General features: G+C 33.4%; 1 protein-coding gene across 5 annotated transcripts in view; it reads right to left on the reverse strand.

Annotated features, from left to right (window-relative positions):
• Positions 1 to 6795: 6795 nt before the first annotated feature.
• Positions 6796 to 16281, reverse strand: part of LOC123671723 (homeobox protein prospero-like) — a 107497-nt gene continuing 98011 nt past the window's right edge. For 4 of the 5 annotated variants that reach the window (XM_045605717.1, XM_045605718.1, XM_045605716.1 and 1 more), the window contains 4 exons: positions 15936 to 16223; positions 15251 to 15432; positions 8419 to 8578; positions 6796 to 8128 (listed from right to left, as the gene is read on the reverse strand). In XM_045605717.1, the coding sequence (XP_045461673.1) occupies positions 7949 to 8128; positions 8419 to 8578; positions 15251 to 15432; positions 15936 to 16223 (810 nt within the window). In that variant the 3' untranslated portion in view covers positions 6796 to 7948. The remainder of the gene's footprint in view (positions 8129 to 8418; positions 8579 to 15250; positions 15433 to 15935; positions 16224 to 16281) is intronic. The other variant, XM_045605719.1, reaches the window with a different exon arrangement.

A 16281-nucleotide genomic window follows, 5' to 3' on the forward strand; every position in this document is an offset into this window, starting at 1 on the left:
ATTTCATATTTCATATTCTATTCATCTACTAGACGTTTACTGTATTTTCAAGAAGATTTTTACTCTTTATATTCATTCACGACTTTCACAAGATATCTGAATCCTGATTATCAAATTTTTGGAACTTCGTCCGATTTCAAAAATTCATGAAAAAATAATGTAAGATGTGAAAACTTTGAGTGATACCGCGTATTGGGGCTGAATTTGGCTTGCTGTTTTCGGAAATTTAAATAACGAATTCAAGTTCGAAATAAAAAGTGAAATTTTCAACCTGAACACTTTAAATGAGGAATAATGAGATCGTTCCTGGAATATTGAGAAATAAATTATATCTTATATTACGTTGAATGAAAAAAATATCAGCATATAAATATTACAAGGAACCTTAATGTTATCAGATCGTCTTTTTTTCTTGACGGGCTTGAGTTGGAAAGAGTAGATACTGTTAGAGATCTCGGGGTTTTATTGGATAGAAAGTTGTCTTTTGAATTTCATATAGATGCGGTAGTCAAAAAAAGTTTCGGGATGCTTGGTTTTGTTTTGAGAATTACTAAAGATTTCAAAAACGCGAACACATTGAAAACCCTGTATATTTCCCTCGTAAGAAGCAGCTTAGAGTACGCTACCCAAATCTGGAACCATCATTACCATTAGTACATTGACCGAATTGAACGAGTCCAAAAAAAATTCTTTAAAAGTTTAAATTATAGATTCAATCCAACCAGCTCACCTACAGACTATAATGGTTCATTAATTGAACATACATTTTTGAGCCTGGAGGGGAGGAGGGCGCTGCTTGATGCTATGTTCTTGTACAAGATAACAAATAATTTTTTCAGTTATCCGTTAATATGCTCACTTATGATAAATGTACTTGTATGTATGATAGTACCAGAGCTTTATTTTGGATTCCTAAATCTAGAACTAATCTCTATTATAATTCAATTTTCCCCAGAATAATGCGATTTTACTACTGTCATATTAATGATCTTGACCTTTTCAATCTTGGCTTGGAAACTTTCAGAGGAAGGCTGTCAACATATCTGTTCAGAAGTTACATGACTTGATTCCGAATAACATTAATATTTGTTTTTTATATTTTCAACTTTTATGAAATATTTATTTTTTTTGTCTGTTGGTGTTTTGCTCGATGCTTTATATATTATTTTTTTAAGATTTTCTCATAGAGTGTGAAATTTTTTTTTTATATATTGTAATCATTGTGAACCTCTGTTATTGGATTTTCTGTTGCGGTTCCTGTTGTAGTTTGTAAATAAATAAATAAATAAATAAAAATTAATGAATAAATCTCTCTGACACCACATACATATAAATTAACCCTTGCCTGAACAAAACTTTCAAGATCGGAGAGTGAAAGAGTCCTAGTAAATTTTTTTAAGAATTCTCGAGAATCTGTTTATTTCTACATACCCAAATAATGCAGTAGCAATACGATTTTTTTTTCTTATGCTACCAGTATTCAAAGCATCGGTTCAAAGATCTGTCCCAAAATTAAGATGGACAAGAAAGACACGAATTCATTAATTATAGAATTTATATAAATTAAATAAATAGAAAATGCCTTGATATGCATTTTTTCATTAGAATTGGCGAAAAGTAGGTATTTCTGTTTGTTTCCTTATATTCTGTTAATCTGTTCTACCTAATTCATATTATTTTATGTTCATCCCAATTGTTTTTATTTCTTTTTTTTGCGAATTAACAATATTTCACGTTTGTGCCCACTTCCCTTGAAAAACCTGCTGGATCCACCAATGGACCACAGTCTTGTTCTCAGTCTATGATGATTCGAACAAACTTCTACTTCTTGAAAGCTTTTTAGAATTTGTTTGAGTATCTATGCAATGATATTATTGCAGAACAATATTTAGTTTCACGTTACCCTTTTCATTTATTCATACCTACTGAAAGACAAATACAATATTTTGAACTGAGCGTGAATCATTCACCAATTTATTTTATCATGGAGGTATAATGGAGGATTATGTTGAATAATAAGATGATTCCAAATAAATGTATATATTTATTATACTGCTCAATGAAAACACAGTCACAACATCTCGGCTTGCCAAGTTAAACAAATCAACAAGGCGGCCGAAACAATTGCTGTACACCAAATAGTAAAATTGTCTAATGTAACATGGATACGGCACACGCTAAATAAACAAAAGCAACGTAGGAAGGTGCTCCCGCACAATATATGAGTATTTTTGTACGTATATAGTATAGTATACATACGTCGCCACGCCCCATGCAACATCAGCACCCAACTCTAGCCGATCCCTCTATATATTATATATAAATTTTTATTTACAAATTCATTTAAAAACTCCTAAATATTAATTTTATTCAATTTATCAACCTAAAAATTCTACAATAATTTTGCCGTTCCGAATTTTGATTTACACCAATATAAATATAAAAATACTCTTAAATTTTTACACATTATAAACGTTAAGGAGCGGCTAGAATTGAGCGCAAAAATTAAATTTTGAGCTATCTCGATTTTTTCACATTTTGTACTAAATATACATTCTTATTCGATCCTCTATCGACGCAAATGCCTAACTTTATAATAATTAATGTATTTCCGGAGTCAGTGGCGTTTACCAGCGAACTACTCGACAACCTCTGCCACTTTTTACACCCAGGTTTCATAACTCGATATATTCACACCAACCAATTCGCTTCTCGAAAATTTTTATTTTTCGCCGAAAACTGACTGCAATATTCTCCTCCTTCTGACCACCATAATTATAGGAGACAATTTTCGTGATCTGATTCATAATGAACTCCTGACAAACTCTGAAATTACTGGAAAACAAGCATTTGTTTTGATTTCAGTGATTCGTCATGAGTTCGATACTACGATGGGAGAAGAATATTCCATACAAGTGTTCGGAAATTTAATTTCTAAATACAAGTGCTTCGAGTCAAGCGAAGTAAATTTATCTTAGGTATATGCCAAAATCCAATACCTGAATACGCCCAAAGTAGGTGCGTCGGTCGGATCAAAGAATATTCGAGTTATAACAATTTTAACCAAAATTTATTTGTGAAACAAAGCCAAATCAGTGGTAAATTCGATTTAAAGTATCCATACAACTTGTTTCAGTTGTATTTCCGGAAATTTTGATGCCAAACTCTGACACAAGTGGCGCGCAGGACGATTGTCTTTTAAAAAATCGTTGTCGAGCAAGTTATTCGAGGAAGACTGAACATTCGTCTGGGGTTAAACATAAACTCAATAAGGGTAGCTTCTGCGAATTCGTTGATTCTCAATTCGATTAAATAATATTGCACTCTGAATGGAAAACTATTCGGTTAGTTCATCGGAGAATTTTGAATTTACTTGTGGATTGTGGCGATTCAATTGTAATGTACAAAATGTGCAGTTGTATGTACAGTGTGATTGGAAAGTGACAACACCCTATGTTAGTATTGCTGGCTATTTTAAAAAAATATTTGGAATGTATCGGTGATATTACTATATGGATATTATATTGTACTGTAAATTAATTCGAATATATACGATGCTATGGTTGAATATAGGTAACAACAGGGCGTTGACACTCTTGTATTTGCTTCTGACATGTTCATATCGGAGCATAGTTTCCTAGGGGGGTTTGAGAATCAACAAATTTCGCATAGGCTCAACAAATAACAATAACAGCTAACATAACCTGTGTAACATATGACGTAACTGAAACCATTGAATCTGTATGTAATTATCTACCTCTAATGGAGTTACTATATACCACAAATAGTATGTGCGGGCAAAGTTGACCCGCCACTTATCGTAACAATATAATATTTATGAAGTAACCTTATGTTTATGTTAATGCTCAGATGCCCCTTCTTGAACGAAAAATAAAGTACAATTGGCAAGCACCACCCTCAGGATGATTTTGGTTGGGCATTTTGTCTATTTAGGGCCCTTTTTTTTGTAATTTTCTTTCGTAAAAACAACTTTGAAGGCACTTTTTTGACGGACGAATTGGCCCAGTGTAATTTTGAATGAATTGAGAGCTGGTTATGAAACATTTTATCTAAACTGTATTTTTTGGTTGGTTGCCTTCATTTGCTATTGCTTCAGTTTTTAAGTGTGGCTTTTTCATGACTATTTCAGATTGAGAATCATCCTGATGGAGGTGCTTGCCGTAAAGAAACGTTGGCTACAAAATCATAGGTTGCATAGTTTTATTGTTTCCTAGGAGGACTTAGACTAACGTATCCGTTAGCTTAATGTTAGTCGACTCAGTCTGTTTTAACCTAGGTACTGTAAAAGAATACTATTACATCACTAGTAGCTACGCTGTAACTTATTTAAAGATAAATCAGCAGGAAATACTGATACATTACTTCCTGTGGTGTTAACATATTGAACTTAGAGTAATATTAAAGAGAGGCACCTGATTTTACCAACAATTGTACATGTATACTACAACTCACACAAAATTCTATGCATTACATATTTGGACTAGATTAGATTGATAATGGATTTTATGGAAACGGTTAAAAATCGTCAGTGTCAGGTGAAGAACAATATACATACTAGCAAATAATGATGCTATAATAATGGTAGGAGATTTTCGTCATAAGAAAATAGAATAAGGCAGATTTTGGTTATACACACTCATATCATTTTTGCTTCGAATTTTAAATTTAAGGCGCAGAGGTGCTTAAAACAAGCTTGTACTTTTTTCATGATATCTTTTTAAGTTTATCTTCATTTTTTTTGAACCGGTGACCGAAATTATTTTTCCGAACAGTGTTTTTTTTTTGATTCTGTAAAGCAGGAATCTCTGTAAACGAACGAGAAATCAACGACCTCCACACGCATACCGGGACAGTTCTCCAACTCAAACGCAAAAAGGAAAAAATAATTTTTGGCAATATTGCCATTTGAAGTGGCCATCAATTTACCAGGCTCCAATGACATCATTTCGACAAAAAAAGTTTCAAGAAAACACAATGACGACGGAAGTAATCAAGCAAACATTACATTTTGAACTCATTTTGGTCATCAATATTTAAAAATATAATGAAGAAATTGAAACGGATAAAAAAAATTGAAAATAGATAGAACCTATTAGAAATTGATACGTATCCTTGTTACGTTTGAGGTGAGATGCTGCCATGATGTAATTCGAATGTGTGTGCATATGGAACTAAACGACGCGAGAACTAAAGATCGAACAAAAACTTCGAATCGCCAAAAGTTGCAAAACGCTTAGATCTGAATGAAAAAATTGGAACGAACTGGGATCCTACCTAAGAAGGGACACTACACTATGCCCGCCGGGGCTTTGGAGTGACCTCAAAAATTACTTATACAGTCTCATCCAGAAAGAAATGTAGTTCTCCGGGACCCATAGGGTCTTTTCTGAATTCATCTGTCTATTTGTCTTCAACAATTCGAGTATGACACTCGGTTATTGTTTGAAAAATAGGCTTAAGTATTTAGTCTATCGTGAAGCTGTCAGCTCTGAATTGGTTTGTTTCGGTTTGTTGGAGGAATTGTTAAAACCAACAGTAACATTTTGAGGTCTTCAATGTTAACTTCGCGGACTCGCTATGGAACCTTCCTTCCACCTCTTACTCCACAGGATCAACTCATGATCCTTTTTCCTTATACTGTCCGAGTATTTGAGAGTGATGAAATCAATGAAGGTGTTTGGTGTTCCGAGGTGGAAGAAAGCCATATTTAAACGTGTAATTATAAACAAGTGATTGATAATTCTAAGATGATGCGTATTCATCGGAAGAAAAAAAAATTTCTTGTGTAAAATTACCCTAAGTCCGCCGTCAAGTAAAAATCTGCAAGGATTGCACTAAGTTACTCAACAAGTAAAAATAAAGCACTTGGGTATTCACTTCATTCCCTTTTGGTCACTACGACTGGTTCCCAAACCTTTGTACTCAGGGGATGACCCACCCCACTATTTCATCGTTATATTTCAAATAAACACCGAATATATGTGCAAATTCTACCAGTTTATATCTATGGATTTGAATTGGCTACATTTTATTATATACAACTAACTTTTGGAATCGAGTCTAAATGCTTCCCTTGAATATTTCCCACAACAGAAATTTAATGATGCAGCAACCTTTTTGTTTCATCCCAATTCCAAGAGAATACGAATAATATCGAATATCAGTCAATTAACATCAAGAGAAACGTTTGGAAACTGAATTTCTTTTATAATTACAGTTTGGATTTGAAGAGGTGGGAGTTTGCTGGCTTGAGAACCTGTCGCGCTTTGGGTACTTTACCTGGACAACGTTAAATATTTTATCATCTTAAACAACTATTTAGATATAAATTTAATTTTAAAAACGTTTTTTGTAACGTACCAGTATCGAAGCCCCGAGTAAAACTAAACACAACTAAAGTTTATTAACACCCAAACCATTAATTTTGAAAGGAAACTGAAAGATATACGCAACACAACCATCAAATGAACCTTAAATTAATGGCAGTCTTATAATTTCGGCAGTTTCGAATATATAGACCTTAGGAACAGTAAAATCACATTTTTATAGCCTAGTTGTAGGCTATAATCAAAATGTATCAACCCGGGGCTTACAATTTCTCAGTGACAAACTATTGCGGGATGTGAAGGAAACCATGCTGAAATTTATGTACAATTTGCTTCCGGGAATTATCCAGAATTTTTTTCTCTACCCGTTTGTATTAGAGGCTTCACTGTAAACTGCACATTCACTGATAAAAAAAACTAAAAAAAATAATGAATAAATAAAAAAAAATTGAACAAAATAATACATTATATTTATTAATTCTCATAATATAATAATTATTATCATCAATGACTAGTTGCCTCACACAGTGTTTTGAATTGTGTTTATACTACACTAAAACGTGCTAGTGAAAAATTAACTAAATAAAATTAAAATTTTAAGTACATTATATCAAGTAGGTATGCGAAAAAGCAACTAGCCTTCTCCAACGATAAATGGAAATGATAGGGATCGAATTATTGAAAAGTAAAATGGTATAAAAGAAGGAACTTCATAAAGGGAAAAGGAAAGAGAACTAGGTGTTGAGGGGAAGAAATAGATTGTTGAGCAACGATGTAACGTATTTCTTCCGATTTCTAAACTTTTCAATAATTGGACCGAAAAAAAAACAATAAAATAAATAAAATGTGCTATAACCACATACCAACTCAATATAGAAATTTATATAACAATATTCAAATTAGAAAAATTGATTGCCTTTGTTCGAAATGACTATACGAATAATATTTCGAATAGTCATTCCAATATTAAATAAATATAATTGGGCATAAATTTACTCAAATCGAATAAACTTATATATACGACTAGCAGAACGATAACTTTGGTAAAGTAGGGGTAAATTATATAAATTAAATATTCGAATATTATTTACAAGATATCTGGAATGTTTCTTATTTACACATGCTACAAAAACTGAGCACAGTTTACAGTGGCGTAGGTGGAAACAATATGCCGAAGTAAACGGAAAATGCAGATTTTGAACTTGCTGACTGCTGGCTGGAAAACATATCATAGAAGTGTTTGTGTTTTTCTGTAATACTATTTGTTAAACATTCAGGTAACCGCTGAAAAATTGATTGATTTGTATTCACTGTTCGTTACAACGAACAAAAAGCCTGAGGCATATTATTTGTAAATAGTCTTTCATCCTGTCAACTGAAATCACGATTAATATTATTAACAATAGTCCAGAATGCGCTTGAAGACACCAAGGAAGAATATTAACCGCGTCGATATCTTCACAACCATTCAAAACAAATAAATAGTCGACAGTTTGTCACGTCACCGATTCTGTGCTGTGGTGTTGTCTTCCTTAATTACTAGCCACCAGAGGCTGATACCAGTGGTTCTCAGGTACCACTATCTTAGAACCTACTTCTGGTCACTCTAGTTGCTCCAAGAAATTTGGCGACTTGAAGTACTCGGGCACTGGGTCGTCCAATCTGGAGATGATCTTGTATATCGATTTCTTCCAAGACTGTTCCGAGTCCCTGCCCTCTTGGATCGCTTTGAAGAACTCTCTTAACGTTTGTTCTACTACAAATCGGAAATTCGAGGGAACCTAGAATAGAAGACATTATTAAACGATCGTTCTACATTTGCTCCATATTTGTGATGAAATAAAATGATGATTTAAAAAACAAATAGAATTAGAAAATAAATGAATGAAATAAATAAAGTTAAACTAATAACGTGAAGTTATCGAAGACATCTACTGAAGCCAAACATAGCTGGATGTTAAGAAAGCATTTCTATCGCAAAATAAAAAGTCTTTCTTCTTCCATTCAAGCGGTAATAAAAAAAAATAAAGGAGAAAATTGAGTAATGCAGATGTCTCGGACATTCACGAACCTGCGGTCCCCATACCTCGATGTGATTGTTTCTGTTGTAGTGAAGATTCAACACCCTGTACAATTCGGAATCTCCTCCGACGTGCAAGTCTTCCGCGTTCTTCACACCTTCAGACACAGCCTGTCTTGCATACTTTTCCATCTGGATATAGTAGAATTCTCTGCAAAGAAAAAGGATATTGTATTGAAGAAAAAATGATTTATTTGTATGTATGTAATTCGTACATATAACGGAAAACAGAAACTTTTACACATAGTTTGTCATTTTTAACGTCGAAAATAAAAACTAATAAATTTCGCTCTGCCAGTTTTGAACCCTTGGTTTTTCCTAAAATTATTAATTTCACCATAATTTAGCCTTCAAAATTCAATAATCGGTTATGTGCAACTTTTTTTCACCTTATACAAAAAGAATTGCTTTTAGGAATGTCATAATTTGCTCTTCAGATGATGCTCCAGGTGGGCATCAAGTGTTTCATGTGGCGGACATGGAAGAATGCCCTCAAATATTGAAGTGAAAACTGATGTGATAAACCACACGGTGGGAGACACTTTAGTTGCCGGTAATTGCCACTTTATTCCCTGATTCAGTAACAAATGCAGTCGCTGTCTGATACTAGAATCCGTTCGAATTGCCCTCTTCTGGATATGCGTAGGTAGATGTCAACAAACACTTTTTTACGCGGGTTGTCATAGTGAGACGGCATTCAGTCGAAACACATAATTATCGTTTAAAAAAAAATAAGTGTAGATCGTTGTGGACGCTTGTAACAGCCGTGGTTATGCTAAGTAACCACCAGCTTGTTTCTTGAACCGTCATTGAAGTGCTTTTGGAAGTATCTGCGCAAATGATCTTCGAATAATAAGGGTTTATATATGCGGGTATGAACTCTAAGGAGGTCATAGAAATTCAGGTGAATGCTTGAAGAGCTTTCCAAATTCGAGTATTAGCAGGTGTAGTACCAGCATGATGCAGAGAAAACGTACAACTATTAAGAACAGTTTGAGGCATAACTGATCCAGATTAAGTTCTTCGACAATGGATAAAATTCGTATTGAAAAGTTATTGTCCTTCTTCTTCGGCATTTTTTTGAAGATCATAAAAGCTTTTGCACATTCTAGCTTGAAAATTCGATAAAAGAAAAAAATAGTAAAGTAATGATTTGAATAAATTCCTTTGCTTAAAAATAATTGAACCTATAATCAAGAAATCAAACACCAGACGATTGCAATTTCAACTGTAATCAATAGTTTCTTAATAATAAAAATAAACTAAGACGAAAAATCCGATTTTATGTTATGATTTTTTTTATATTTTACTTCAATTGAACTTGGATGGACTTACGCAGGTATCGACCTAATATAATAAATGGAACAATTAATATTCAGATCATTCACATGAAGAGCAACAGTTGTTAGCGTTTATAATTTAGCGTAGCTAATTTAGGTGCATCAATTATGTATGCCCAACTAGCCTATAATTGGAGAGTGAAACTCGATGACATAACATTGCTTTGTCGAAGATACTGACTGGAGCGATTTGTGTTTACCCCAGGAATTATGCGATCGAGTCAGATCGCTAATTTCTAGACTATCCAAAATTTGTAATGTGCTCTTATATTGCTCAGAGATTAAAGAAGACGTGATTGCCTTGAGGTACCCAACCTAATTATTTCTATTTCCTGAAGATGTCCAGTTCAATCGGAACCTAATAAACGTTTCGGACCTGAGGTCTAGACATCATCACGCCTTTTCCTTCTCATTCAATCAGTAATCTTACGATCCTGGGTCATGGTTTCCGATGTACGAACTCCCCCAATTAAGTTCTTCACATAAGTACATAAAATGATCGATCATCATGAATAAATTATTGGAGAAAATTATCTTCGAATGAACAACTGTCCTATTTATGATTGTCGAATCGATAGCTATACCTGCATCTTGCATTTGGTTGCGCTTTATATTTGAACAATAACAGTTGGAAAAACCCAGGGTAATCATCCTAGCCTTGAACGAGAATATACGCGAATTTAATATTTCATATCTCACAAAAGATGAATAATTTGGAAAATACAAAAGTTTTCACTGTTGTTTCGTTAATAATTATTTATTTCGCTTGTAAAAGTATCAAAATGAATACGAAAACAACTAAGAAATCTCGGAGGTGATATTTTTTATGAACGGCCTTTGTAACGATAACCTAATCAGAATTATAACGGTTTTCTGCTAAGGGATTCTCTTTGAACATCTGCCCTTTTGGATCACTATTCGACGGTATTGTTCAAACAGCGGTTGTGCAGTACAGGGGGGAACCTCTAGAATTTTATTCTCTAGGGCTCTAGGGTTATGCAAGATGCACATACCTGATTAAATGATATATTACATGTTTCGAATACATTAAAATATAATTTTTAGCTTCTATATTTTGTCAAGATGTCAAAATGAAGGAAGAAGGATATTCAAATACACATAGATTAATATTAATTTAAGACCACTATAACTTGTTTTTGTTACCAATGATCATTTAATTAACTTTTTCATTTTATTTCTTCAGTTAATGTATCTAATAAAATATAAGTTAATTTAATATGTTTATGTATATAATTACTTTTGTATATTTTTCGTTCTGGATGAATTTTCGAGATAATTCTTCACCTACTGAAATGTTTATTTTCGCTCACTGCGTTCTGGTATTTTTTGACTTACCTAAATTTCTTGTGATGAAATACAACAGACATGTGCTTTTATGGTTTTCAACATATGAAAATTTCGACAATAATATAACAACATTAAATTAGCTTTTGAGACAAATGCTGAGATTCTTCAAAATGACTTTTTCAATTTAAATAGTTATATCGATAAGACTTTCAATGAAATGAAAGTATGAAATACAACAATCATATATTATGTGAAACACAAATCAGAGCGAATGATTTGATTTCACTTTCAATTGCAATATATGTAATATAACATTCTATTACCTATACCTGGCGTTTTGATTGGTGTTTGCGTTAGTTAGATGTTTTTCGCCGATAATTTGTGATTTAGTGAACCAGAAATGAGTATATTTTGTTGACTTTCTCCATTCAGCACAAAGACAAAATACGCAATGAAAGATTATAAGAAGGTTTACTTAACTGTTACGTCAAAAGCAGATGGAAAACAAAAGATGGAAAAAAGTGAAATTGAGTTTATTGCCGAAATAAGATGTTTATATAGGAAATAGAACATTAATTCTTATAATGAAAAACTTGTCAGGAATGTGATATTAATTCTCATATTACACGAGATTTCAAAATCTAGCTTTTCGTGGATATTAAAGGAACGGAAATTAAAAGTTATCCAACAAGTACAAAAATTTTCTCAAAATCTATGGAAATCTCATAGTAACAATTGAATTTTCAATAGTTATCTTATTTGATAACACATTTTACAATTTTGAAATCTTAGCCATAGTCTTTATATTTGCCAATGACAGACTTAATTAAAATCATTTGCAGCTTTGTTTGTGTGAAATGTGGGAATGTTGTATTCACAGATAAGAGAGAATAATGATTGAATTTGTTTTACTATTTTCAATTCAGTATTTCAACTAGTGACTCAACCTTACAAGCATCAATATTTCTATTGAAGAAACAAACATGTATTCTGTAAGAAGTCGAAAAATACGTTGGGCCGAGTACAGCCCTGGTATCAAGACACGTGCTTCGATTCAAGACGTTATGGGAACGTCTTAAAGACAATTTAAAGGGCATTCATGAATCCGACTTGGGGAGGGCAAATCAAAAGGCAGCTGTTGGTACCTTTTGTCAAATTCTAACGTCTTTCCTCGGTAAGAAAGCTTTGTCGATGCAAATACTCGCCAACTTACCTGGTGGGAAAGCTATTCGGTGCGGTCTTAAGGCAGAAAGTAAGAAAGAGGGTGCATCAACGGATCCCAGCGACAGGTTTGGGGATGTAGCCTTTGAGATTTCTTTCCCTCTTTCCCATGACACCGGAGGGTGCTAGCTTTCTTATGGGAATCGAGAAATAGCAGTTTGTGCGAAAACGGATGAGATAATAGATTCTTGAAGTTACATTTGATGCGATCAAAGGTTATAACGGATATTTTGGCCGGATATTAGCAGTTCATCCCCTATTTGGATGATTTCTTTATATATTTCTTGCGAGAAACGTGTGAATTAATTTTTTATTACATTTTCTTGATTCTTTCGACATATACCGTTAACACCATACTGAAAAAAAATTCCCAGGAAATGATTTCATTCTTTAAATGTATGTGAAACACAAACCATTTTTAGTTTTGAATACAAAAACGTGTGCATACGACATCGCTAAAATTTACAATTCGCACCTTGTAAGCATTTCCAAAAGACTATGTTCTGATCAAAATTACAGGAAAATCGTGTATTGTTTTCAAGAAAAAGATTCAAATGTACCCATATACGCAATTTTGCATGTCGCCAATATGGTTAGATAACGTTGTCGGATTGTGATATATTTCCAAATCCACAATTTTACTTTTATTTTATGAATGTATATCATATTGAATGAAATATATTTATTTCAGTGATTCCCGATAACGTAATATGCAAATTTGAATATTTGGAATCCGATATTTTTCCTAATTGTCAAATTTTCAGTAAGCAGAATATTTATTATTTTCTGTATCTATCTGCTGAAATCGAACGTTTGGCAACTTTTGCTCTCCTAGTGTCATTGGTTGTTTCCCGTCGTATGGCGCACTTGAAGTTTGTTTTCTGAATATCTGATATATTTAAGTATTTATTTCAATATATTTTGAGTAAATAAGAAACATTGATTCACTATGGGACATAAAAAGTGCGTTCTTTGTGGAGAAAAAAATTGAGTGAAATATCGTATCACTGATATGTTTTCATTTTCGCGCACCTTATGTTAAATTTGATAGTTCATGTTGGGAAAAAATTTGCTTACTGAAAATGACGTATTCTCCCTCTATCTATGTTTTGTTTATTACTTTGAGCATGTTAAGCATGTACCTCTCTCAGTATAAAATTACAAGAATTTTTCATTATGTATGTATAAACTGAGGAAACTTAATTGACAGTTGACTTAGCTGACAACATAAAAATATTGCATAAATTTTACTGAATTTAATACGCATACCTACGGAAAGAGCTTTTTTCGACAAGCCCGCGTATGTTTTATATTCGATACCCCAACTATTGATTAAAAGAGGACAAGATGAAAAGAACGAAACAACAGTAATACTTTTGAAACGTTGTGCATAAAGCAACAGAACTAAGAAACAGTGAGACTCATTGAAACGCTGTTTTAATTAGTGAAAAATCCACATCTGAAGTGACCAGCAGGGAGCTCCGATATTTCTTTCTCAAAACAGCAATTTCTTGGAAGTGTCGATTGCTAACTGCACAGTTAATAATTAACATCGTCGTAATTAGCTGGTTCGCTTCTGTGGCGAAGTTTTATGCAGAAAGTATGCACCTTAGAATGGAATATTCCCCTAGGGCGTCGAATGCATACTGCTCAGTTAAAAATAACTTAATTAAGGTCTTGAGACTAATTAGTAGGGGTAAGGTTTTTCTTTATATTGCTCGCTTTCGCTCCCGCTTTCCCTATCCCCAATTTTGCCTCTTTCTCTATCTCGTTAGCTTTGACATATCTCAAATTAGTCATTAAGCGTAAAAATTGTGTACATTTTCTCGATCTACTTGAAAATACATTTTTTTGCCATACATATACGACTTCGTTAACGAGATAATTAAGCTAGTTTGAGCCCAGATGAAAATTGTCTTACCGCAGGAGCCTCATTGTGATAAATGCGCCATTGTCCACATAACCCTTTTTTAATTCATCATTTTGCGTAACGCCAAGTTTACCATTTCCACACTTCGTATTCTGCCTCGGGAGCAATTAAACACCGCTTTTACTAACTCTAGAATACATCGAAATTGTTCTACAGAATCAAATGAAGAAGAAGCAAACAAGTAGCTACTACGCAAAAAATTTTCTGGTTAAAATTAAATTGATCCGAAAAAAATAAAAAAAGGCTAAGGTAAGTAACTTTAAACTTTCGTTAAATCATGTCCTTGGAGACTACAGAATTTAATATTTGTATATGTGATACCCAAGTGCCCAATTGATGCATAAATTGAGAAGCGCTCGAAATATTTTGTATTGACATCAGTTAATTCCTCATTTTCTCTTCGATAATGCTAGTCTCTCTTCTCGTAAACTATGGAATATTAAAAAATTTTCTCACAACGAAAACACCAAAATTTAAGTACAGAAAAATTTTTAGATTGTAATGCTGATATTGCTGATAAAGTGAAAACCGTATATTGATGTGAGGAAGAATCATATTGATCAATATTGAAGGATATGACTCTTATCCCCAATTTTTTCTTGTTTATTCTGATTGTGTTTTATCGAAAACGTTCAACTTGTTCTTATATTATTGTAAATAGCGAACTAAATGGCTGGGTAAATATTTGATACGGAAAGATAATACAAAGCACATGCAATAATAAGCTCGTCCCATAGCTTTTGTTGCTTGGCGTAAGCTTTTGTTTGTTGAAACAGATGTACCTTACGCGATAAGATAAGAAAAGTAATATCGCATGTTTCAATCTATCCAATATCCCTAATGAACGATATGAGAAAATTTGACGTTTTCCGAGGGGTTCCCTGTAGGATAAAAATAGACTTCCGCGAAGACAGAACTTCAAATTTGTAATCTCTATTAATATTATTCTTAAGTTTCTGATCTCTGTTATGTAGTACGAATACTTTTCATGAAATTCAACACAATAAAAGCAAAGAAAACTCACCTGAAGTTGGAGAACCACTTAACCAACTGGGCAGTGTTATTTTTGTTGAATTTGATGTCTGGGAAGTACATTTTGAGGACTGACGAGCTTGGGTACCTCACCCAAAAGAACATCAGTTTAGCTTTCCTGAGATGCATCGGGGTCAATGTAGACGAGTGCTCTGGACTTAAGGACATATTCGGCTAAAGTAGGAAGAAATAAAATAAAAATAAAAGCCTGGAAATGACAGTGGAACAAAAATAATTTTCCTGATACATAATTGATGTAAGATCACGGAAACCACATGTTTTCTCCCATAACCCTCGTGTTCAATTATTAAGATATCAACTTGAAAAATGAGTTTGGTATTGAAAAATTCAAACAGTAATGCGCTACATCTCCATCTAACCTCACAATAAGGAAAGTTGAAGACCGATAAATAATTGATTTGATCGTGAAATAACTACGTTATTTTCTTTTCTTGATATCCCGGCAAACAGGATTAGCTCTGAATTATAGGGATTCCCATAGAATTACAGAGATTTTATACCCCAACTGATACCTTATTCAATTACTTAACCTTCCAATGCAAGAATTATATCTGATTGAAGTCTTAGAGCTTCTCCCGCCCCTAATAGTTCGAACGAATAAAATCGAAACTTTAACAGTGGCGATTATTCCCCATAAAAAAAATCAAAATACGTACATGTTGAGAACTAAGATTTTTACTAAAATCTTTGCATAAAAAGGATATAGTAGGCTTCATTCCATCGTAGGATATGTCTCCTGAGTTGCAGTCAGAGTTTCTATCACCATTGTCCATATTTACTATTCCGTATTTACTTTCCATATTCACTGCTCTCATATGAGAATAATCAGGACTACCACCGTGCTGAGCAGCAGCTAGGAGGGCAGGGTGTAGTAACGTTGGGGGATGGTGAATTGGGGGTGACTCTCTTTCCATTTTGTGCATTCTTGGCGGTGACGACGATGCCTGAAAACGAGGAAAAATATGAATTAAAATTGCCGATCATCAAATTGAATATTTCAAC

The sequence above is a fragment of the Harmonia axyridis genome, chromosome 1 (genome assembly GCF_914767665.1).
Source record: "Harmonia axyridis chromosome 1, icHarAxyr1.1, whole genome shotgun sequence".
Classification (NCBI taxonomy): domain Eukaryota; kingdom Metazoa; phylum Arthropoda; class Insecta; order Coleoptera; family Coccinellidae; genus Harmonia; species Harmonia axyridis.